The 26520-nt window shown below is 42.5% G+C and overlaps 1 protein-coding gene across 1 annotated transcript; it reads right to left on the bottom strand.

Moving 5' to 3' along the window:
- Positions 1-23461: 23461 nt before the first annotated feature.
- Positions 23462-26313, bottom strand: LOC145537597 (heat shock transcription factor, Y-linked-like). Its single transcript, XM_081568293.1, has 2 exons — positions 25746-26313; positions 23462-24267 (listed from the first exon to the last, which is right to left on the bottom strand). The coding sequence occupies exons 1-2, from the start codon at positions 26256-26258 to the stop codon at positions 23536-23538; spliced, it is 1245 nt and encodes a 414-aa protein (XP_081424419.1). The 5' UTR covers positions 26259-26313; the 3' UTR covers positions 23462-23535.
- Between the last annotated feature and the right edge of the window lie 207 nt (positions 26314-26520).

Here is a 26520-nt window from a genome sequence, read left to right as displayed (position 1 = left end):
GAAATCGGTTGCTTATAATGGAACAAGCAAATGTGTAACTGCAGGGCCTAAATAGCTCAATATGACTTCCGTATTGTTTCCCTACAAATTATTTTCATTTTAGCAAATCACAGAATAGTCTTACATGCAAAGTATTTTAAGATCCCATGGAATGCACAACGAAAGTGTATCTTTTAAAACATTCTGATTTAAAATGTCACTAGAGAGATATCATTCAAGTAGAAAACAATTTCCAAAATTAAGCCTAGAGACAAGTATCAGAGGAACTCTGGGAAGTTCATAGGTGTCCTTCAGTGAGTCCTTGGGTTTTCTTTTCTTTTTGTAATTGTGTTTAAGCATGTAAGATTGTGACTGTGCTTGTGTGTGTGTGTGCATCAGATTAAGAATGTGTTTGTGAGTGTATGTCTGGGCTCTCTTTTGGGCTTTTATGTTAGAGATTTCGGCTGAAGAAATAGATCATTCAAAAATATAGCCAGGCACAAATTAAAATGCCCATTCAAAACTCTTCTTTCTCTTTTCAAAGTGCAAGACAAACGGATGCATCCAAGGTTGAAAGCATTTCAATAATAACCAAGCTACTCCGCCCAAACATAGTTAAAAACTATGGTACTGTCCCAATGAACCCAGCAAAAGATGAGTGGGACCTTAGGTATCTATGATGCCTGGCAATAACAAAACACCCACGGCAGTACTAATACGGCAGTACTCAAGAAGGCCATGTAGAGGCCTGGAGTTTCAACCAGGCCTTCCTGTAATAGGATATGACCTTCCTGTAGGAGGCTGCACACTCGCCAGTAATGAACACTCTTAGGCATCAAATGAAACTAAGGACAAAACCTGGAATTCTCTTCCCACATGGTGGAAGTCCCCTTCCCCCTTCCCAAGTGGATGAGATAGACAGTTCAAATAAAAGGAATTTTTATAACATGGCTCACATTCTTCTCACATAATGCCTGAAATGTCCAAGCCCCACCACACTGCTAAGCAGCTGACTATACAGGTCTTCTGGTCTCAAATCTGTGTGACAATCATCACATAAGAATTTTATGAATATTTGAGATGCATTGATAGTACGGATCTGTAAAGCCAAACGTCTTTGAGATCTGATTCAAATAGGAAAACTGTGTACTCCCTCTCTTCAGTTTTATGGGGATTTCACATGCATTCACACACTTCCACCATGCTCAACCTTCATCTGAAGACAAAAACTGTGACATTAAGAGAAGAGGAATGGTCTATTCACAGAGAAGGCCAGTGGTAAAGTCAAAATGGGTCCAGTTTCCTGCCTACATCCCTGCTCAGTAATGTAACCGCTTGTAAGCATTCCTAAGGGCAACTAGGATACACAAGTCAAAGATGCTTCTCCCAGGATTACAGAGTTGGATTGAGAAGCTATAAGTTTGTTTACCTCTCATCCCATTCTTAAGATCACATACCATAACTGTTAACCCATCAGAAGATGGGCAGCTCTAGCACATATTTAGAGACAATGCCTGCTTCTGCCTAAGACCAAGGTTGTAGATCCAAGTGGCATATAGGGTAAGGTTTCCCTCTCAGGACACCACATGACTCCCCAGGGATTCTCCTTCTCTGGAAAGCTCTCAGAAGATGATGTGAGAAGAATATTTTGAGGGAGGAAAACAAGGAAACCGACAAGAGTTGTGTTCTTTCTACTTGTCTTCAGTCTCACTTATCATCATCCCATGTATAATGACAAAGTCTCCCCAGCACTGCCAATACCAATTTTTTGATGTTCTTCAGCCACTCAGTCTTGTCTGACTCTTTGTGACTCCGTGTACAGCAAGAACCCTGGGTTCCCCTGCCTTTCAAATCACCAGTTTACTCAAACCCATGACTTTTGAGTCGGTGATGCTTTGCAGCCATCTCACCCTCTGGCATTCCCTTCTCGTCCTTCCCTCAATCTTTCCCAGCATCAGCTTCTTCCCAGTGATTTCACTCTAGGCCCTAAGTGGTCAATATATTGGCTCTTCATGGTCAGCGTCAGAACTTCCGTGAATAGTCTGAGTTGAACTCCTTCATGCTTGACTAGTTTGAACTCCATGCTCGCAACAGAACTCTCACACATCTTCTCCAGACCCACTACTGCAAAGCATCGGTATTTTGGCAGTCAGGTCCTGTGGTCCTGCTCACTCCGCCATACGTTACTCCTGAAAATCAACTTTGACCATTCGGATCTTTTTCAGTAATCACTCAGCTTATTAACATGGTGTCTAGATTGGTCGTAGCTTTTCATCCAAGTGGCAAGTGCCTTTTCATTTCGTGGCTGAAGTCACTCCCCGCAGTGATATCAGAGGTCAAGAAAGTGAAACCTGTCACTGAGTCAATTGTATCCCATTGCTAGATCTCAAAATGTTTGGACCACATTCCATGATCTTATTTTTAGTGTTTGTTGGTTTGTGTTTAGATTGAGTTTTAATCCAGCTTTTCCTTTCACCTCTTCAGAAGGCTCTTTAGCCCCTAGTGTTTTTCAGCCATTTGTGTGCTGTCATCTTATAACTAAGGTTATTCACACTTCTCACAGTAATTCTGTTTCCAGCTTCAAATTCTTTCAGCAAGTTATTGTCCATGATATACTCTGCACAGAAGTCAAATAAGCTGGGTGACAATATATAGCCTTGATGTATTTCCTTCCCTATTTTGTACCAGTCCGTTCTTCCATCCTTCCAGTTCCAACTGTTGTTTCTTGACCTGCATGCACCTTTCCCAGGAAACAGGTATGGTGGTCTTACATTCTTATCTCTTTAAGAATTTTCCACAGTTTGTTGTGACCCACACAGTCCTAGCGCTTCCCCCATGACTCAGATGGTAAAGCGTCTGCCTGCAATGGGGGAGGCCCAACTTCGATCGCCGGGTCTGGAAGATCCCCTGGAGAAAGAAACGGTAGGCTACAGTCCATGGGGTCTCAAAGAGTCAGACAGAAATGAATGACCTCACTTTCACACGCAGTCTAAGCCATTAACAGAGATAATAAAGGAGACGTAAATGACTTTATGAAACATCCTTGCTTTTTCTATGATCCAGACTCCAATTAAGGTTTACCTATTAAGATTAAATGACTAACTACACCTGCCTGCTCGCTCTCTCTCTGTTTCAAGTTGTTGCTGCTGCTGCTGCTTAGTCGCTTCAGTTGTGTCCGACTCTGTGCGACCCCAGAGACGGCAGCGTACCGGGCTCCTCCATCCCTGGGATTATGCAGGCAAGAACACTGGAGTGGGTTGCCATTTCCTTCTCCAATACATTTAAGTGAAAATTGAAAGTGAAGTCCCTCAGTTGTGTCCGACTCCTCACGACCCTATGGACTGAAGCCCAGCAGGCTCCTATGCCCATGGGATTTTCCAGGCAAGAGTACTGGAGTGGGATGCCATTGCCATCTCCATTTTTCAAGCTATCATCTACCAACTGTTACATTCCTGGGCACTTGCCATCTTCTTATGGGCTCTCCTGGTGGCTCAGTTGGCAAAGCAACTGCCTGCAATCTGGAGACTTGGGTTCACTCCCTGGGTCGGGAAGATCTCCTGCAGAAGCAAATGGGAACCCACACCAGTGCGCTTGCCTGGAAAATTAGTATTAAATTATGCCCATGCCCATCTCTGACCTTTGACACCCACTTGAAACAGTTAAGTTTCCAGAGCGGAAATAAGGAATCTGTGCTCTGGGAAAATGTCGGGACAATTTGACAAACAGCTAGATATTTTCAGGAACGGACTTTTTGAGCCCAATACCTGCATCATCTTTTGTCTGGAAAAGAACTATGTTTCCTCAAACTGATGACAATTCCTCATTAGCAGAAATTTCAGGAAAAATAACTCCGCTTATCTGCATGTTCGAAGTCAATGATGTACCAGTTATGTGTTTATGCATGAAAGTTCCCATTAAACGGATAAATTCACGTCAACTAAACTTTGCGCAGAAGCGAGGTGGCTGCGACGGCTCGGCGCAGAAGCGTGGCCGAGAGGGGCTAGACCGGGCCGGGGGCTGGGGGCAGCGGCCGAGAGGGCCTAGGCCGGGCCGGGGCCGGGGCCGGCGGCCTAGAGGGCCTAGGCCAGGCCAGGGGCAGGGGCGGCGGCCGAGACGGCCTAGGCCAGGCCGGGGCCGGCGGCCGAGACGGCCTAGGCCGGGCCAGGGACCGGGGGCGGCAGCCAAGAGGGCCTAGGCCGGGCCGGGGCCCGGGGGCGGCGCCCGAGAGGGGCTAGGCCAGGCCGGGGGCCGGAGGTGGCGGCCGACAGGGTCTAGACCGGGCCGGGAGCCGGGGGCGGCGGCCGACAGGGCCTAGGCCAGGCCGGGGCCGAGGGCCAGGGACGTCGGCGGACAGGGCCTAGGCCCCTGGTCGAGGGCCGGTGATGGTGGCCGACAGGTCCTAGTCCGGACCTGGGGCTGGGGCCATTGGCGGCGGCGGCGGCGATAGGAATTACCCAAGGCCCAAGGTAAGAGAAACCCAGGTAAGATGGTAAGTGTTGTGAGAGGGCATCAGAGGGTAGACACACTACAACTAAAATTACAGAAAACTAGCTAATCTGATCACACGGACCACAACCTTGTTTAACTCAATGAAACTAAGCCATGCCGTGTGGGGCCACCCAAGATGGATGGGTCATGGTGGAGAGGTCTGACAGATTGTGGTCCACTGGAGAAGGGCATGGCAAACCACTTCAGTATTCTTGCCTTGAGAACCCCATGAACAGTATGAAAAGGCAAAAGGATAGGACACTGAAAGATGAACTCCCAAGGTCAGTAGGTGCCCAATATGCTAATGGAGATCAGTGGAGAAATAACTCCAGAAAGAATGATGGGATGGAGCCAAAGCAAAAACGATACACAACTGTGGATGTGACAGGTGATAGACGCAAAGTCCGATGCTGTAAACAGCAATATTGCATCGGAACCTGGAATGTTAGGTCCGTGAATCAAGGCAAAGTGGAAGTGGTCAAACAGGAGACGGCAAGAGTGAACGTCGACATTCTAGGAATCAACGAACTAAGATGGACTGGAATGGGTGAATTTAACTCAGATGACCATTATATCTACTACTGTGGGCAAGAATCCCTGAGAAGAAATCGAGTAGCCATCACGGTCAACAAGAGTCCAAAATGCAGTACTTGCATGCAATCTCAAAAACGACAGAATGATCTCTGTTCGTTTTCAAGGCAAACCATTCAATATCACGGTAATCCAAGTCTATGTCCCGACCAGTAACGCCGAAGAAGCTGAAGTTGAACGGTTCTATGAAGACCTACAAGACCTTCAAGAACTAACACCGAAAAAAGATGTCCTTTTCATTATAGGGGACTGGAATGCAAAAGTAGGAAGTCAAGAAACACCTGGCATAACAGGCAGGTTTGGCCTTGGAGTACAGAATGAAGCAGGGCAAAGGCTAGTAGAGTTTTGCCACGAGAACACACTGGTAATAGCAAACACCCTATTCCAACAACACAAGAGAAGACTCTACACGTGGACACCACCAGATGGTCAACACCAAAATCAGATTGATTATATTCTTTGCAGCCAAAGATGGAGAAGCTCTATACCGTCAGCAAAAACAAGACCAGGAGCAGACTGTGGCTCAGATCATGAACTGCTTATTGCCGAATTCAGACTCAAATTGAAGAAAGCAGGGAAAACCACTAGACCATTCAGGTATGACCTAGATCAAATCCCTAATGTGTATACAGTGGAAGTGACAAATAGATTCAAGGGACTAGACCTGATAGACAGAGTGCCTGATGAACTATGGACAGAGGTTCGTGACATTGTACAGGAGACAGGGATCAAGAAAATCACCATGGAAAAGAAATGCAAAAAAGCAAAATGGCTGTCTGAGAAGGCCTTACAGATAGCTGGGAGGAGAAGAGAAGCGAAAAGCAAAGGAGAAAAGGAAAGGTATTCCCATCTCAATGCAGAGTTCCAAAGAATAGCAAGGAGGGATAAGAAAGCCTTCCTCAGCGATCAGTGCAAACAAATAGAGGAAAACAACAGATTGGGAAAGACTAGAGATCTCTTCAAGAAAATTAGAGATACCAAAGGAACATTTCCTGCAAAGATAGGCTCGATAAAGGACAGAAATGGTATGGACCTAACAGAAGCAGAAGATACTAAGAAGAGGTGGCAAGAATACACAGAAGAACTGTACAAAAAAGATCTTCACGACCCAGATAATCACGATGCTGTGATTACTCACCTAGAGCCAGACATCCTGGAATGTGAAGTCAACTGGGCCTTAGAAAGCATCACTACGAACAAAGCTAGTGAATGTGATGGAATTCCAGTTGAGCTATTTCAAATCCTCAAAGGTGATGCTGTGAAAGTTCTGAACTCGATATGCCAGCAAATTTGGAAAACTCAGCAGTGGCCACAGGACTGGAAAAGGTCAGTTTTCATTCCAATCCCAAAGAAAGCAATGCCAAAGAATGCTCAAACTACAGCACAATTGCACTCATCTCACATGCTAGCAAAGTAATGCCCAAAAATCTCCAAGCCAGGCTTCAGCAAAACTTGAACCGTGAACTTCCAGATGTTCAAGCTGGTTTTAGAAAAGGCAGAGGAACCAGAGATGAAATTCCCAATATCCGCTGGATCATCGAAAAAGCAAGAGAGTTCCAGAAAAACATCTATTTCTACTTTATTGACTATGCCAAAGCCTTTGACTGTGTGGATCACAATAAACTGTCGAAAATTCTGAGAGAGATGGGAATACCAGACCACCTGACCTGTCTCTTGAGAAACCTGTATGCAGGTCAGGAAGCAACCTTTAGAACTGGACATAAAACAGCAGACTTGTTACAAACAGGACAAGGAGTCCATCAAGGCTGTATATTGTCCCCCTGCTTATTTAACTTATATGCAGAGTACATCATGAGAAATTCTGGGCTGGAAGAAACACAAGTTGGAGTCAAGATTGCCAGGAGAAATAACTATAACCTCAGATATGCGGATGACACCACCCTTATGGGAGAGAGTGAAGAAGAAATGAAGAGCCTCTTGATGAATGTGAAGGAGGAGAGTGGAAAAGTTTGCTTAAAGCTCAACGTTCAGAAAACTAAGATCATGGCATCTGGTCCCATCACTCCATGGGAAAGAGATGGGGAAACAGTGGAAACAGTGTCAGATTTTGATTTTTTGGGCTCCAGAATCACTGCTGATGGTGATTGCAGCCAAGAATTTAAAAGACGCTTACTCCTTGGAAGGAAGGTTATGGGCAATCTAGATAGCATATTTAAAAGCAGAGACATTACTTTGCCAACAAAAGTCCGTCTAGTCAAGGCTATGGTTTTTCCAGTGGTCATGTATGGATGTGAGAGTTGGATGGTGAAGAAAGCTGAGCGCAGCAGAATTGATGCCTTTGAACTGTCGTGTTGGAGAACACTCTTGAGAGTCCCTTGGACTGCAAGGAGATCCAATCAATCCATCCTATAAGAGATCAATCCTGGGTGTTCACTGAAAGATCTGATGTTGATGCTGAAACTCCAATACTTGGCCACCTCATGCGAAGTGTTGACTCATTGAGAAAGACCCTGATGCTGGGTAGGATTGGGGGCAGGAGGAGAAGGGGACGACAGAGGATGAGATGGCTGGATGGCATCACCGACTCGATGAACATGGGTTTGGGTCGACTCCGGGAGTTGGTCATGGACAGGGAGGCCTGGTGTGCTGCAATTCATGGGGTCGCAGAGAGTCAGACACGACTCAGCGACTGAACTGAACTGAACTGTCTTAGCATAGTTCTGAATGCCAAAGGTTTACTATTATGTACTAAAGCATGAAGGAATTTGTGTTTCTACAAATTGTTGACATCATTTGGTACTCGCTCTTTCCTTTGAGAAACATTGCCAATCAAATGAAGTGAGGAACGCTTATGTCTAGAGTCTGAGTTTATTCTGGCTAGGTTAGCTCTGAATTGTAAGTTTTTGCTTTATGTTTTGTCTATACATATGAAAGCAGTCTTTGGTGCAGTTTACTTGACATATGCACTGGTACACATTATACTTGACTTATGCCCTGTGATGCATTTCTTGTCACTTGCCCAAGTTGGCCAAGGACTGACATTCATTTTCCAATTTAAGAAACAAGTTGAAATTGGAGTGTGATTGCTTTACAATGGCTGGTACTTTCTGCTGTACAACAATGTAAATCATCTATCAGTATATATGCATGAGCCTCCCTTTTGAGAAGCCCTCCCACCTGCTCTTAAGCCTCCTCTCGTACTCCACAATCCACTTCCCTAGGGCATCCCAGAGTCCTGAGGAGGAGCCTCTCACTGGCTAACTACTTCATACTTGGTATTGTACACATGCCTGGGCATCTTGCTCAATCCATTCCACTATCTGCTTCCACTTCTGTGTCCAAGTCTGTACTTCACCTCTGCATTTCTTTCCCCACCCTTCTAATAGATTCTTCAGAACCAGTTTTCTAGATTCCACATATATGCATTAATCTACAATATTGGACTTCTTCTTTCTGAATTACTTCACTCTGTATAATAGGCTCTAGATCAATCCATATCTCTAGAAATAATCCATTGGTTTTTTTTTTTTTTCTTTTTGTGCACGAGAAAGTTTCCATTCTGAGCATGTGCCATAACTTCTTTATCTATTCTTCAGTAAATGGACACCTAGATTGCTTACATAACTTGTCTACTGTAAATGGTATTGAAATGGATACTGGGATACACCTTTTTTTTTTCAATGGTGGTTTCATTTGGGTATATGTCAAATAATGTGATTTGGGGGCCATATCATAGTGTTATTGTTAGTTTTCTAAAGAACTTTCATACTCTGCTGTATCATGGCAGTATTTATTTACATTCCTAACAACACTGTGAAGAGTTTCCTTTCTTCCACATCATATCCTTCATTTATTGTTTTAAGATTTATATGTGTGTGTGTGTATACTTGTTAATTTATAATATAATTATTTGTATATTACATCTATATTATGAATGTATATTATAGTGTAAACACATATTTGTTAATTTATGAATATGAATGCATACACACACACACATACACACATTTACTTCTTCATTTGTTTACACCAGGGTTTAATTGCTGCATGTGGAATCTAATTCTCTGACCAGGGATCAAACATGGAATCCTTGATTTAGGATCATGGTGTCTTAGCTTCTGGACCACTAGCCAAGTCCCCTGTTGTCGATTTTATAATGATCACCATGCTGGATGGTGTGAGATGATACTTCATTGTGGTTTTGATTTGTGTGCCTTTATTATGTTGAGGCAATTTTTGCTATGCTCAGTTTCTGGAGAGTTTTTTTTATCACATATGATTTTTGAATTTCTTCCAAGTTTTTTCAGCATCTATTGAGGTGATCTTATGGTTTTAATCCTTCAATTTGTTACGGTGCATCTGATGGACTGATACGCAGATCCTGGAGGATGTTTGCATATCTGGGGAAAACCTCACTTAATTAAGCTGTTGGATACTTTTATTTTTTTATTTTATTTATTTTTTTTTTTATAAATTTATTTATTTTAGTTGGGGGCTAATTACTTTACAATATTGTAATAGTTTTTGCCATACATTGACATGAATCAGCCATGGGTTTACATGATACTTTTAATGTGTTGTTGGATTCTTCTTGGGAGTATATTGTTGAAGATGTTTGCATCTATGTTCAACTACGTGATGGTGGCCTATAATTTTCCTTTTCTGTGTTATCTCTGGGTTTGCTATCAGGGTGATGCTGTACTCATAGGATGAGTTTGTGCGTTTTCCTACCACTGTAGTATTTTGGAAGAGTTTTAGAAGTGTATGTGTTAGCATTTCTCTTAATGGTTTATAAAACTAACCTGTGACACCATCTGGACCTTGAATTTTGTTAACTGGAAAATTTTTTATACCAGTTTCAATATTAGAGCTTGTAATGCTGTGTTCATATTTTATGTTTCATCTTAGTTGAGTTCTTAAGAATTAGTCTGTGGCTTCCAGATTCTACATTTTATTGGCTTAACCTTGTTTGTTGTAATCTCTTATGATCCTTTGATGTTTCTGTGGTATCGGTTATAATGTCTCCTTTCTCATGTCTAACTTTATTGATTAGAGTTTTCTCCCTTTCTTTGTTGATGAGTCTGGCTTATGATTTATGTATTTTCTTTATGTTCTCCAAGAGCCCCCTTTTAGTATTATTGATCTTTGCTATTTTTTATATTTTTTCTTTTGTTTTCCCGTTCTAGTTTCAGTGACTTTTTTTTCCCAAAACCAATTTTGGGTTTTGTGGTTTTTCTTCTTTCTCTAATTGCCTCAGTTGTAACATTAGGTTGATTGCTTGAGACATTTCTTTATTGTAATCTTTACTCTTTTAGTGTTTTATCCTGTTTCATAGGTTTTATGCAATCGCATTTTTATTGTCATTTGTTTCTATCAATATATATATATTTTCTCTCCGATTTTTCGTGGATTTCTTGGCCATGAAGAGGTATATTCATGAGACTGAATGTATTCAAGTGTTTTTTGGTTGTTTTGTTTGTTTGTTTTGTCTTTGTTACTTATATTTTCGTTTGTTTGTTTTTGTTTTGTCCCCCCCCACACACCATGACTGACATTTAAATCATAACATGCATGCATGCTAAGTCACTTCAGTCGTGTCCGACTCTGTGTGACCCCATGGACAGCAGCCCACCAGGCTCCTCTGTCCACAGAAATCTCCAGGCAAGAATACTGGAGTGGGTTGCCATTTCCTTCTCCATAAATCATAACGTATATTGCGGTAAAAAAAAAAAAAATGCTTGATAAATGTTTGATTAACTTCAATTTACCAAGGCCTGATTTGTGATCCAGTATGTGATTTATCCAGACATATTTCATTTGCCCTTGAGAAGAAATTGCATTCTGCTGGTGTTTCGAATTAATCTACTTAAGTATCAATTGAATTGCCAGGTCTGTTGTGTTATTTAAAGTCTGTTTTTCTTTAATACTTTGTTTTTAATTTGGAAGATAATTATTTTCCAATGTTGTTCTGGCTTCTGCTGTACAAAGGCATGGGTGAGCCTACAGTACACGTATGGCATTATTGTGCTATCATTCATTTGTTGTTGTTGTTTAGTTGTTCCACGCCCTTCTTAAATGTTTCTTGCATGATCTCCATTTATTTTCTGAGACGTTTGATCATCTTTACTATTGTTCCTCTCAATTCTTTTTCAGTGACAATTCCTATTTCCTCTTTAATTATGGCTCATGTGTTTTTACATTGTTTCTTTGCCTGCAACGTACTTGACTTTCTTCACATTTGCTTATCTTACTATGTTAATGGTCTTTTCTTCCCAGGCTGCAGCGTTGCAGTTCTTGGTTCCAAATACACCCTGAGTGGATAAGTTTGGTCCAGTGGTTTCTGTGTCCTTGGAGGGGGAGGGACTGGCAACTATATTCTCTGGCATCTATATTCCACAGCTGACACTTCTCTTTCTCATGGTGGTATCTTTTGCAGGTATGTACGGGTTTAGTCTGACTTTAGGCCGTCCATCTGTGGATGATATGGCTTGTGTTTCTGTTTTGCTTTTGGTGTGGTGTGAGGCATCAGCTCTGGATAATATAGCCTTTTGAGTGGAATTGGTTCTTAGTTTCTGATGGAAGCCTTCATAGACACTCTCACCAATTAATATTCGCTGGAAGCAGAAATTCTCTGGTAGTCTATGGTCTTTGATATGGTGCTGAAACTCTAGAAGAACAGGCCCGACTTCTGGTCAGAGAACCAAGATCACATAGTAAAAGATTAGACAGAGGAAACAAAGGAAGTCAGACAAATTGTAAGAAACCAAAATCAAAGAAAAAAATAAGAAAAGAAAATAACACAAGTAAAAATCACAATAGGGAAGAACACAGAACCAATAATACAACTAAGAAAATAACTTGCAAGACATAAAACAACACTAGAGCAAAGTGTCATGTAAAAAATAAAGAAAGAAATCTGACAGAAATGACAAGAGCTTTCCCACAGAACAACAGAAAATCACAGTTAATATAGGAATATATACCTATTAAAACAAACATGACAAGGATCGACATCAACAAAAGGCACAGAAAGGAGGAAAACAAAGTACATGTTAGATACATACAAAAAAATAAATATATGATGTAAACAATCTTAAAACACTTAATAAGCAAGAATAATGAGAAAGCCTACAAGTGATAAAACGAGTGAACCAACCACACAGCATAGCAAAACATGGTCAGTATAATGAATGTTGTTAGGGTCCCTGCTGTCAGTGTTTTGGCCCTGAACACGAGCCACAGCACAGCTCCACCTCTTGAGAAAGCTTGCCCAAATGTGGGCAGAAATGAACTCGGATCTTCAGTAGGGACAGGTCAGACTCTAATCTGGGATAACTCCTATTTGCTTTTAGTGCGGCCAGAGCCTGAATATTTGCATTCATTGGAAATCTATTGTCCCTTTTGTATGCCATAGACAAAGAGTCTGCAACCACAGGCAGAAAATTTATGGCCCTACTGGGATCGGTTTCTAGCCTGTGGTGGCAGAAGCATGAGTGTTAGTTCTAGCTAGTTGTTTTCTATTGCCTGATAGTAGGTCTTAGCTTGTGGGAAAGGGCGGGGTTGGGGGGGAGGATTCAATGGTGTTACCTCCTCTGTGTGACTGAACCGTAAGGTCCCGCTTCTCTGTCAGTTTGGGATTTTTCAAAAGGCATTCCTTCCTACACACTTTGACATCCCAGATCCCTCACTCCATCTCTACACAGTCAAACGCAGTTCACTCCCAGGTTGGCTTTCTAACCCCATGTTTCATCTTCCAGGCCTTATGAACACTGGTTGACCTGCATGGCAGTTTGGGACATGTAGGACCACACCACACATTCTCTGTTTGATTCTCACTCTAGACAAACTATATTTCATCAGCTTCTTCACCTTGCTTCCCTTCAGTCAAAAGTAATTTAAGTTTACTGAGGTGACTTACCTGAATCGTCAATCTATCCCCTGCTTCTCCATCTCCCACCACAAGACACAGGTTTGGTCCTAAACTTCTCATCCTCCTTCTCACATCTTCCTTCCATTCTTCCCAGTTACGTCTTGTTCCCATATAGTTGAGGAAGGTCTTCTGGTAATATTCATCGGATGCACTAGGGGAACTGTTTCCTTTATAGAAGTATTATTTGTGATGACCCATGAAGAGAGTTGCTCTCAACGTCTTCTTATTTTCTGCCAAATCAGAACTTCTGATTTTCTTTCTAGGCAAGCTCTCTAATTCATTTATGCATGCCAATAAAGCAACAAAGTTTCACTTCAGTTCAGTTTAGCCACTCAGACGTGTCCGACTCTCTGCAACCCCATGAAATGCAGCACGCCAGGCCTCCCTCCCGGACTCTACACAAACCCATGTTCATCGAGTCGGTGATGCCATCCAACCATCTCATCCTCTGTCGTCCCCTTTTCCTCCTGCCCCCAATCCTACCCAGCATTAGGATCTTTTCCAATGAGTCAACCCTTCGCGTGAGGTGGCCAAAGTATTGGAGTTTCAGCTTCAACATCAGACCTTCCAATGAACACCCAGGATTGATCTCTTATAGGATGGATTGATTGGATCTCCTTACAGTCCAAGGGACTCTCAAGAGTCTTCTCCAACACCACAGTCCAAAAGCATCAGTTCTGCGGTGCTCAGCTTTCTTCACCGTCCAACTCTCACATCCATACATGACCACTGGAAAAATCATAGCCTTGACTAGACGGACTTTTGTTGGCAAAGTAATGTCTCTGCTTTTAAATATGCTATCTAGGTTGGCCATAACCTTCCTTCCAAGAAGTAAGTGTCTTTTAATTTCATGGCTGCAGTCACCATCACCAGTGATTCTGGAGCCCAAAAAAATAAAGTTTGACACTGTTCCACTGTTTCCCCATGTATTTCCCATGGAGTGATGGGACCAGATGCCATGATCTTAGTTTTCTGAACGTTGAGCTTTAAGCAAACGTTTCACTCTCCTCCTACACCTTCATCAAAAAGCTCTTTAGTTCTTCTTCACTCTCTGCCATAAGGGTGGTGTCATCTGCATATCTGCAGTTATTGATATTTCTCCTGGCAATCTTGATTCCAGCTTGTGTTTCTTCCAGCCCAGCGTTTCTCATGATGTACTCTGCATATAAGTTAAATAAACAGGGGGACAATATACAGCCTTGACGGACTTCTTTTCCTCTTTTGAACCAGTCTCTTGTTCCATGTCCAGTCCTAACTGTTGCTTCCTGACCTGCACACAAGTTTCTCAAGAGACAGGTCAGGTGGTCTGGTATTCCGATGTCTCTCAGAATTTTCCACAGTTTATTGTGATCCACACAGTCAAAGGCTTTGGCATAGTCAATAGAGCAGAAATAGATTCTTTTTTTCTGGAACTCTCTTGCTTTTTCGATGATCCAGCGGATATTGGGAATTTCATCTCTGGTTCCTCTGCCTTTTCTAAAACCAGCTTGAACATCTGGAAGTTCACGGTTCAAGTTTTGCTGAAGCCTGCCTTGGAGAATTTTGAGCATTACTTTGCTAGCATGTGAGATGAGTGCAATTGTGCTGTAGTTTGAGCATTCTTTGGCATTGCTTTCTTTGGGATTGGAATGAAAACTGACCTTTTCCAGTCCTGTGGCCACTGCTGAGTTTTCCAAATTTGCTGGCATATCGAGTTCAGAACTTTCACAGCATCACCTTTGAGGATTTGAAATAGCTCAACTGGAATTCCATCACATTCACTAGCTTTGTTCGTAGTGATGCTTTCTAAGGTCCAGTTGACTTCACATTCCAGGATGTCTGGCTCTAGGTGAGTAATCACAGCATCGTGATTATCTGGGTCGTGAAGATCTTTTTTGTACAGTTCTTCTGTGTATTCTTGCCACCTCTTCTTAGTATCTTCTGCTTCTGTTAGGTCCATACCATTTCTGTCCTTTATCGAGCCTATCTTTGCAGGAAATGTTCCTTTGGTATCTCTAATTTTCTTGAAGAGATCTCTAGTCTTTCCCAATCTGTTGTTTTCCTCTATTTGTTTGCACTGATCGCTGAGGAAGGCTTTCTTATCCCTCCTTGCTATTCTTTGGAACTCTGCATTGAGATGGGAATACCTTTCCTTTTCTCCTTTGCTTTTCGCTTCTCTTCTCCTCCCAGCTATCTGTAAGGCCTTCTCAGACAGCCATTTTGCTTTTTTGCATTTCTTTTCCATGGTGATTTTCTTGATCCCTGTCTCCTGTACAATGTCACGAACCTCTGTCCATAGTTCATCAGGCACTCTGTCTATCAGGTCTAGTCCCTTGAATCTATTTGTCACTTCCACTGTATACACATTAGGGATTTGATCTAGGTCATACCTGAATGGTCTAGTGGTTTTCCCTGCTTTCTTCAATTTGAGTCTGAATTCGGCAATAAGCAGTTCATGATCTGAGCCACAGTCTGCTCCTGGTCTTGTTTTTGCTGACGGTATAGAGCTTCTCCATCTTTGGCTGCAAAGAATATAATCAATCTGATTTTGGTGTTGACCATCTGGTGGTGTCCACGTGTAGAGTCTTCTCTTGTGTTGTTGGAATAGGGTGTTTGCTATTACCAGTGTGTTCTCGTGGCAAAACTCTACTAGCCTTTGCCCTGCTTCATTCTGTACTCCAAGGCCAAACCTGCCTGTTACGCCAGGTGTTTCTTGACTTCCTACTTTTGCATTCCAGTCCCCTATAATGAAAAGGACATCTTTTTTCGGTGTTAGTTCTTGAAGGTCTTGTAGGTCTTCATAGAACCGTTCAACTTCAGCTTCTTCGGCGTTACTGGTCGGGACATAGACTTGGATTACCGTGATATTGAATGGTTTGCCTTGAAAACGAACAGAGATCATTCTGTCGTTTTTGAGATTGCATGCAAGTACTGCATTTTGGACTCTTGTTGACCGTGATGGCTACTCGATTTCTTCTCAGGGATTCTTGCCCACAGTAGTAGATATAATGGTCATCTGAGTTAAATTCACCCATTCCAGTCCATCTTAGTTCGTTGATTCCTAGAATGTCGACGTTCACTCTTGCCGTCTCCTGTTTGACCACTTCCACTTTGCCTTGATTCACGGACCTAACATTCCAGGTTCCGATGCAATATTGCTGTTTACAGCATCGGACTTTGCGTCTATCACCTGTCACATCCACAGTTGTGTATCGTTTTTGCTTTGGCTCCATCCCATCATTCTTTCTGGAGTTATTTCTCCACTGATCTCCATTAGCATATTGGGCACCTACTGACCTTGGGAGTTCATCTTTCAGTGTCCTATCCTTTTGCCTTTTCATACTGTTCATGGGGTTCTCAAGGCAAGAATACTGAAGTGGTTTGCCATGCCCTTCTCCAGTGGACCACAATCTGTCAGACCTCTCCACCATGACCCATCCATCTTGGGTGGCCCCACACGGCATGGCTTAGTTTCATTGAGTTAAACAAGGTTGTGGTCCGTGTGATCAGATTAGCTAGTTTTCTGTAATTTTAGTTGTAGTGTGTCTACCCTCTGATGCCCTCTCACAACACTTACCATCTTACCTGGGTTTCTCTTACCTTGGGCCTTGGGTAATTCCTATCGCCGCCGCCGCCGCCAATGGCCCCAGCCCCAGGTCCGGACTAGGACCTGTCGGCCACCATCACCGGCCCTCGACCAGGGGCCTAGGCCCTGTCCGCCGACGTCCCTGGCCCTCGGCCCCGGCCTGGCCTAGGCCCTGTCGGCCGCCGCCCCCGGCTCCCGGCCCGGTCTAGACCCTGTCGGCCGCCACCTCCGGCCCCCGGCCTGGCCTAGCCCCTCTCGGGCGCCGCCCCCGGGCCCCGGCCCGGCCTAGGCCCTCTTGGCTGCCGCCCCCGGTCCCTGGCCCGGCCTAGGCCGTCTCGGCCGCCGGCCCCGGCCTGGCCTAGGCCGTCTCGGCCGCCGCCCCTGCCCCTGGCCTGGCCTAGGCCCTCTAGGCCGCCGGCCCCGGCCCCGGCCCGGCCTAGGCCCTCTCGGCCGCTGCCCCCAGCCCCCGGCCCGGTCTAGCCCCTCTCGGCCACGCTTCTGCGCCGAGCCGTCGCAGCCACCTCGCTTCTGCGCAAAGTTTAGTTGACGTGAATTTATCCGTTTAATGGGAACTTTCATGCATAAACACATAACTGGTACATCATTGACTTCGAACATGCAGATAAGCGGAGTTATTTTTCCTGAAATTTCTGCTAATGAGGAATTGTCATCAGTTTGAGGAAACATAGTTCTTTTCCAGACAAAAGATGATGCAGGTATTGGGCTCAAAAAGTCCGTTCCTGAAAATATCTAGCTGTTTGTCAAATTGTCCCGACATTTTCCCAGAGCACAGATTCCTTATTTCCGCTCTGGAAACTTAACTGTTTCAAGTGGGTGTCAAAGGTCAGAGATGGGCATGGGCATAATTTAATACTAATTTTCCAGGCAAGCGCACTGGTGTGGGTTCCCATTTGCTTCTGCAGGAGATCTTCCCGACCCAGGGAGTGAACCCAAGTCTCCAGATTGCAGGCAGTTGCTTTGCCAACTGAGCCACCAGGAGAGCCCATAAGAAGATGGCAAGTGCCCAGGAATGTAACAGTTGGTAGATGATAGCTTGAAAAATGGAGATGGCAATGGCATCCCACTCCAGTACTCTTGCCTGGAAAATCCCATGGGCATAGGAGCCTGCTGGGCTTCAGTCCATAGGGTCGTGAGGAGTCGGACACAACTGAGGGACTTCACTTTCAATTTTCACTTAAATGTATTGGAGAAGGAAATGGCAACCCACTCCAGTGTTCTTGCCTGCATAATCCCAGGGATGGAGGAGCCCGGTACGCTGCCGTCTCTGGGGTCGCACAGAGTCGGACACAACTGAAGCGACTAAGCAGCAGCAGCAGCAACAACTTGAAACAGAGAGAGAGCGAGCAGGCAGGTGTAGTTAGTCATTTAATCTTAATAGGTAAACCTTAATTGGAGTCTGGATCATAGAAAAAGCAAGGATGTTTCATAAAGTCATTTACGTCTCCTTTATTATCTCTGTTAATGGCTTAGACTGCGTGTGAAAGTGAGGTCATTCATTTCTGTCTGACTCTTTGAGACCCCATGGACTGTAGCCTACCGTTTCTTTCTCCAGGGGATCTTCCAGACCCGGCGATCGAAGTTGGGCCTCCCCCATTGCAGGCAGACGCTTTACCATCTGAGTCATGGGGGAAGCGCTAGGACTGTGTGGGTCACAACAAACTGTGGAAAATTCTTAAAGAGATAAGAATGTAAGACCACCATACCTGTTTCCTGGGAAAGGTGCATGCAGGTCAAGAAACAACAGTTGGAACTGGAAGGATGGAAGAACGGACTGGTACAAAATAGGGAAGGAAATACATCAAGGCTATATATTGTCACCCAGCTTATTTGACTTCTGTGCAGAGTATATCATGGACAATAACTTGCTGAAAGAATTTGAAGCTGGAAACAGAATTACTGTGAGAAGTGTGAATAACCTTAGTTATAAGATGACAGCACACAAATGGCTGAAAAACACTAGGGGCTAAAGAGCCTTCTGAAGAGGTGAAAGGAAAAGCTGGATTAAAACTCAATCTAAACACAAACCAACAAACACTAAAAATAAGATCATGGAATGTGGTCCAAACATTTTGAGATCTAGCAATGGGATACAATTGACTCAGTGACAGGTTTCACTTTCTTGACCTCTGATATCACTGCGGGGAGTGACTTCAGCCACGAAATGAAAAGGCACTTGCCACTTGGATGAAAAGCTACGACCAATCTAGACACCATGTTAATAAGCTGAGTGATTACTGAAAAAGATCCGAATGGTCAAAGTTGATTTTCAGGAGTAACGTATGGCGGAGTGAGCAGGACCACAGGACCTGACTGCCAAAATACCGATGCTTTGCAGTAGTGGGTCTGGAGAAGATGTGTGAGAGTTCTGTTGCGAGCATGGAGTTCAAACTAGTCAAGCATGAAGGAGTTCAACTCAGACTATTCACGGAAGTTCTGACGCTGACCATGAAGAGCCAATATATTGACCACTTAGGGCCTAGAGTGAAATCACTGGGAAGAAGCTGATGCTGGGAAAGATTGAGGGAAGGACGAGAAGGGAATGCCAGAGGGTGAGATGGCTGCAAAGCATCACCGACTCAAAAGTCATGGGTTTGAGTAAACTGGTGATTTGAAAGGCAGGGGAACCCAGGGTTCTTGCTGTACACGGAGTCACAAAGAGTCAGACAAGACTGAGTGGCTGAAGAACATCAAAAAATTGGTATTGGCAGTGCTGGGGAGACTTTGTCATTATACATGGGATGATGATAAGTGAGACTGAAGACAAGTAGAAAGAACACAACTCTTGTCGGTTTCCTTGTTTTCCTCCCTCAAAATATTCTTCTCACATCATCTTCTGAGAGCTTTCCAGAGAAGGAGAATCCCTGGGGAGTCATGTGGTGTCCTGAGAGGGAAACCTTACCCTATATGCCACTTGGATCTACAACCTTGGTCTTAGGCAGAAGCAGGCATTGTCTCTAAATATGTGCTAGAGCTGCCCATCTTCTGATGGGTTAACAGTTATGGTATGTGATCTTAAGAATGGGATGAGAGGTAAACAAACTTATAGCTTCTCAATCCAACTCTGTAATCCTGGGAGAAGCATCTTTGACTTGTGTATCCTAGTTGCCCTTAGGAATGCTTACAAGCGGTTACATTACTGAGCAGGGATGTAGGCAGGAAACTGGACCCATTTTGACTTTACCACTGGCCTTCTCTGTGAATAGACCATTCCTCTTCTCTTAATGTCACAGTTTTTGTCTTCAGATGAAGGTTGAGCATGGTGGAAGTGTGTGAATGCATGTGAAATCCCCATAAAACTGAAGAGAGGGAGTACACAGTTTTCCTATTTGAATCAGATCTCAAAGACGTTTGGCTTTACAGATCCGTACTATCAATGCATCTCAAATATTCATAAAATTCTTATGTGATGATTGTCACACAGATTTGAGACCAGAAGACCTGTATAGTCAGCTGCTTAGCAGTGTGGTGGGGCTTGGACATTTCAGGCATTATGTGAGAAGAATGTGAGCCATGTTATAAAAATTCCTTTTATTTGAACTGTCTATCTCATCCACTTGGGAAGGGGGAAGGGGACTTCCACCATGTGGGAAGAGAATTCCAGGTTTTGTCCTTAGTTTCATTTGATGCCTAAGAGTGTTCATTACTGGCGAGTGTGCAGCCTCCTACAGGAAGGTCATATCCTATTACAGGAAGGCCTGGTTGAAACTCCAGGCCTCTACATGGCCTTCTTGAGTACTGCCGTATTAGTACTGCCGTGGGTGTTTTGTTATTGCCAGGCATCATAGATACCTAAGGTCCCACTCATCTTTTGCTGGGTTCATTGGGACAGTACCATAGTTTTTAACTATGTTTGGGCGGAGTAGCTTGGTTATTATTGAAATGCTTTCAACCTTGGATGCATCCGTTTGTCTTGCACTTTGAAAAGAGAAAGAAGAGTTTTGAATGGGCATTTTAATTTGTGCCTGGCTATATTTTTGAATGATCTATTTCTTCAGCCGAAATCTCTAACATAAAAGCCCAAAAGAGAGCCCAGACATACACTCACAAACACATTCTTAATCTGATGCACACACACACACAAGCACAGTCACAATCTTACATGCTTAAACACAATTACAAAAAGAAAAGAAAACCCAAGGACTCACTGAAGGACACCTATGAACTTCCCAGAGTTCCTCTGATACTTGTCTCTAGGCTTAATTTTGGAAATTGTTTTCTACTTGAATGATATCTCTCTAGTGACATTTTAAATCAGAATGTTTTAAAAGATACACTTTCGTTGTGCATTCCATGGGATCTTAAAATACTTTGCATGTAAGACTATTCTGTGATTTGCTAAAATGAAAATAATTTGTAGGGAAACAATACGGAAGTCATATTGAGCTATTTAGGCCCTGCAGTTACACATTTGCTTGTTCCATTATAAGCAACCGATTTCATCCTCTGATCTTCTCCCATCACTTCTTCTACTTCTTGTCTCAATCTTCTGTGTTTAACTCACTGCGTTAACTCACTTAAATTTTTGTTCTCACTTTCACTATTTTAGGCACAAATTATAAAATAAATAAGTACAGGAAAGAACACTGAACTCATGTATAATATCTCCCTACTGTATTGAGATATTTTCTCTATAAGCTTTTGAGAATTAAAGGTACTGATATGTTAAAGCCATATGGGAACTGATCACCAAGGTAATGTATCATGTAACCAGGCTTCCCGTGGTAGGACAGTTGAGGTACAATTTAATAATATGTTTTCAGGAGGGAACAAAAACAGTAGCTTTCCCACATAATATATTGCATGTCCTTATGCATGCCTTTTCCAAGTTACCACAGAGCACCAAGGGAATTAGTCCTATTCTTTTTCAGAAGGACCTGCCACTCAAAGCAGAACAGGAAAAGAAGATCAAAGGGAGTGAGAAGGAATAATCAGTACACGGCAATGAAATAGAAGATGTGATTGCTTTTAAGGTGCTATTTCTCCAAGCATGCAAATTTGGCTCCATAGTAAGATGCCTGAAATCGAAAACCAGACCATTGGACTTTGGGCTTGAAATAATAACTAAGGGCACCGATTTCAATAACTCTTACAATTGCTGCAAAATGCTTACCTCTCTAAAGTATAGTGTTCTCTGCCAAGTTTAATGAAAGTTTTCAGTGAAAGAAAAAGCGTGTGCTGTTTGGACACCTCCCTTATCTACACAAATAGTCCACAGCTTTCACTCTGCATTAGCCCCAAACATGAGAACGGTGAACTTAACTTGGTGTTGTCCTATATGGGTTACCATACCAAAACAGGGCCATGACTTGATATGGCCACCACTGTCTAAAGAAATGGCCACAAAGTGGAGATTGCCAAGATTTCTAGGTAGTGTTCATGACAGACTGGGGAGTCCAACTGGCAGACACTCTGCTCATCTTACTTCATTGTGAACTATATGAAGGATCAGCCATTGATTTTGATCTTTCCTTACTCCATGACTTTTCTAGAGAATTAAAATGAATGATCCTTTTTTGTTTGTTTGTTTTTTCATAAATATCTCTGTAACTACTACTGAATTTTAGGGAACTGGGGCCTGAAACAACATCACTAGTATGGGTTCTTATAGACTGTAAACTTCATGAGAGCAGCAATCATTTTATAATTTGAATTCCCACATTTGACATTCATGAACATATAAGATATATATTTATCAACTGGGAAAAGATTCTCAGTAAGTAGGAAAGGTCAATTATGATAATAGTGCAGGTTATAGGATGTTGTTGAGTAATATGTATAGCATTTGATTCGTGATTACGTTTCTTTGTTGATAATTCAGTAAGTACACATTTTAGCTGATGTGAAAGATACATAAAGAAAAGAGGGTAGACCCAAAACACATTGAAGACCTGATATCTGAGCTCACCTTGGTAGGAGGGCGAACAGAGGTCCCTTCCAACCCCAAGAAAGAGTTGAGGCAAAGTTGTGAGAAGGGGCTTAGCACGTCTGAAAGCAGTGTGTGTGTGATTGTAGCTCCAGAAGCACGGTGTAAGAGGATGATACTGAAACTACTACGAAAAACAAATATCATGTCTTCAAAGAACTTGTTAACCATCCTGAGGTGCTGCAATCACCACAGGGATTTGTTTTGTCGCTGAGGGGACAGATAAGCAAAATCCAAATATGCATTAGGAAATATAGGGTGGAATCATGGTGGCAGGAAATAAAGGTACGCCTTAAGGAGAGCAGAGCTAAAATGACCCTACACAGTACCACTTGTAAAATACCTATCTTGTGCTGGCCATGGTCCAGTCACTGATTATGTCCTGTAATCTTTGGTATCACAGTGATGGTATAACGGTTATCCTAATTTTGGACATGCTGCAATATCTATATTTTCCAGTATGAAATGAATTTCTATAATGAAGACAATCTCCTGTCTAATGTCTTAAGACTCTGCTGCTGCTAAGTCACTTCAGTTGTGTCCAACTCTGTGCGACCCTATGGAGAGCAGCCCACCAGGAGCCTCTTTCCACGGAGTTCTCCAGGCAAGAATACTGGAGCGGGGCGCCATTTCCTTCTCTATCTTAAGACTCTACCGATACCTAATAGAATATCATGTAACTGTGAATGCACTAAGGTACGTACTGTGTAGATGTGCTTTTTTTGATTTTATTTGTATGTCTTCCTTCACCCGTACCATCCTCATTTAGACACCCATTCATTTCAGCAGGGTTGATTTCCCAAATCACTTTACATCCATTACCTCTTTTCCCTTTGTTCTCATTTTCTTGCTTAGAAACAATAGATTAGGTGCCATTTACCTAGCATGCCTAACGGAGGTTTTCTTGAACTGAAGAGTTTATAAAAGAGTGCAGAAAAATAGCCAGACATTGAAATAAAGCCTTAATTTACTCTTCATTGTTTCAAAATAGAAAACAAAACTGTGAAGATGAACGTGTAACTTTATTGTTCAAATACAAGAATTGTAGGTATTTGTTGACATCTCCCAACGTAAATTTTAATCTCCATTCGGTTCCATAAGCTGATACTTATTTGGTAGGTCAGTTTTAATTAGCATGGTTTTCACATAAGGAATATCGCTGATGAATTGACTTGAAAGAGAGGAGGTGGGTGTAAAAGCGATCGTTGGCACTGGGGACCTTGAGTTGCCTCTCTGTTGCTGGTTAGGAAGAGGACTGTCATGGGCTGACATATCGCTATACCTGTCTGGAAATGTAGAAGGCTCCACCATCAGCCCAAAAGAACTGCTGCGTAATGGAGATACGATGTGGTTCTGAGAACTAGATGAAGCGGTAGCAGCAAAGTTCTCAACGTGGCCATTTACTTGAGTGTAAGTGCTATGGGAGTGCCAATTAAAAATGCTCAACTGGTTTAAAACAGCAGGTTGGTCTACCACATTCTGTTCTGTTTGTCTCACTGACATTGATGGGGAAGGAAAGTCACGTGGAGATAGGGCGCTTGTTTTAGGGACTATCTGGCTGGTATAAGTCTTTTGTGGGAAAGGCACACTTAAACTGGTGGAAGCTGAAAATAGACTCTCTCCACTAGTTTCAGCATGAAAACCAGAGTTACGATCATCTATGTTGACCCTTGCTTTAGCATGCTTCTTCTTGTAATCTGGAACTAATGAAGATTTCGGAAACACATTGCTAATCCCAACTCTTCTTTTCATTCTTCCTAAAAGTTGGGGATAACCTCTTTTGAAATTTGGATTATGGTAGATCTGTAACTAAAATCAAAGGATACAATTATTTAGCTTTTTATAAACCAGGGAAAAACTGACAAGCAAAGTTAAACTATAAAAATGTATTCCTTTAATGATGCCAATTAAATAGAATCAAAGAAAACCCCTCCATTAGTAGTTTTAACACCTTACATGTTAGAAACAAGTATGCTCCTCAACTAAAAAATATGTTGTATATATACAGTAAATACCACTTAAGGTAGCTTGAGGACATGTATCCGATTTCAAGTTGCTAGGAGAGTATATTAAATATCAAATATTTTAACCTCCAGCTGTTCTCAACTTCAAAAAATAAAACGTGTTCAACAATCTGCTATCTCAAATTTAAATTCGTTTTTTTTTTTTTAATAAATTTATTTATTTTAGTTGGGGGCTAATTACTTTACAATATTGTAATAGTTTTTGCCATACATTGACATGAATCAGCCATGGGTTTACATGTGTTCCCCTTCCCGGACCCCCCACCCACCTCCCTCCCCATCCCATCCTTCTGGATCATCCCATTGCCCCGGCCCTGAGCCCTTGTCACATGCATCGAACATGGAATGGTGCTCTGTTTCACATATGACAATACACATGTCTCAATGCCATTCTCCCAGAACGTCCCACCCTCACCTTCTCCCTCAGAGTCCATAAAATTGTTCCATGCGTCTGTGTCTCTTATTCTGTCTCGCATATAGGGTTATCGTTACCATCTTTCAAATTCCATATATATGCCTTAGTATACTGTATTGTTGTTTTTCTTTCTGGCTTACTTCACTCTGTATAATGGGCTCCAGTTTCATCCATCTCAGTAGAACCGACTAAACAGACATTTCTCCAAAGAAGACATACAGATGGCTAACAAACACATGAAAAGATGCTCAACATCACTCATTATTAGAGAAATGCAAATCAAAACCTCAATGAGGTATCATTTCACACCAGTCAGAATGGCTGCTATCCAAAAGTCTACAAGCAATAAATGCTGGAGAGGGTGTGGAGAAAAGGGAACCCTCTTACACTGTTGGTGGGAATGCAAACTAGTACAGCCACTATGGAGAACAGTGTGGAGATTCCTTAAAAAACTGGGAATAGAACTGCCATATGACCCAGCAATCCCACTGCTGGGCATATACACCGAGGAGACCAGAATTGAAAGAGACGCGTGTACCCCAATGTTCATCGCAGCACTGTTTACAATAGCCAGGACATGGAAGCAACCTAGATGTCCATCAGCCGACGAATGGATAAGGAAGCTGTGGTACATATACACAATGGAATATTACTCAGCCATTAAAAAAAATACATTTGAATCGGTTCTACTGAGATGGATGAAACTGGAGCCCATTATACAGAGTGAAGTAAGCCAGAAAGAAAAACAACAATACAGTAAATTCGGTTTTAGCTACATATGTGAACATGCTTTCTAAGTCACATGACTTAAACTTATATATTGACAGTAAGTGGAAATTTTGGATTACCTTGCTCAAAACAGAGACATTGTTTTCTTCTTCCAGAAAGTCAGGTAGTGAAGCAGATCTTTGAAAAGTTTGTCGCTTTTTACTAAACCCATAAAGGTTAAGCTGACGAACTAAACTTTTCATACTATCAGTTTCAAATATTCTGAAAGGGGCCTTTCTTTCCAAGACTTCTTTCTTGAAGAGTTCTTCATTCATCACTATGGAAGTGCCACTCTCATCCCACCAGATAGATTCAAACTGATCACTTTCAACTATAGTCCAGAGTTTTTGAGCAAAATTGAGTGAAAGAAAATCATTCAACTCATTTGTTTTAGAGACAGAAAACGTGTAGTGTGGCCTTTTTATCCTAAATCCCTCAGACAAAGCCTGAAAAGCATATTCTTCAATCATAGATCTCAAAACTGAGTCCCCAGTAAGTGTGTGATTGCACGAAGACGATCCAATGGAGGTTTTGGAACCACTTGATACATCTTTACGAGGCACATCTTGAATTTCTGAAGGAATGTGTGCCATCTCAGAGAGATCTTTCTTCAGATACTTTTCTCATTTGTCTGACTTTACACACTCCAACTTCAAATGCTGCTTGGCTGGCGTACAGAGATAAACTCTCTATGCCATCAGCATGGTTCTCAAAGTCAAAAAGCTGTGACATCACAAAGTCACTGGTCTCCTAGCAATTGAAGGGTAGCTCTGACATCATAAAGTCACTGATCTTCTAGCAATTGAAGGCCAATGTTCAACCAGTGTTTACTTCTACATCAACTTAAAATAAAGG

This window comes from Giraffa tippelskirchi, chromosome Y (genome assembly GCF_054371585.1).
Source record: "Giraffa tippelskirchi isolate mGirTip1 chromosome Y, T2T-mGirTip1v1.2.pri, whole genome shotgun sequence".
Lineage (NCBI taxonomy): Eukaryota > Metazoa > Chordata > Mammalia > Artiodactyla > Giraffidae > Giraffa > Giraffa tippelskirchi.
The sequence above is the reverse complement of the archived record's forward strand: the minus strand, read 5'-3'. Positions and strand labels throughout refer to the sequence as shown.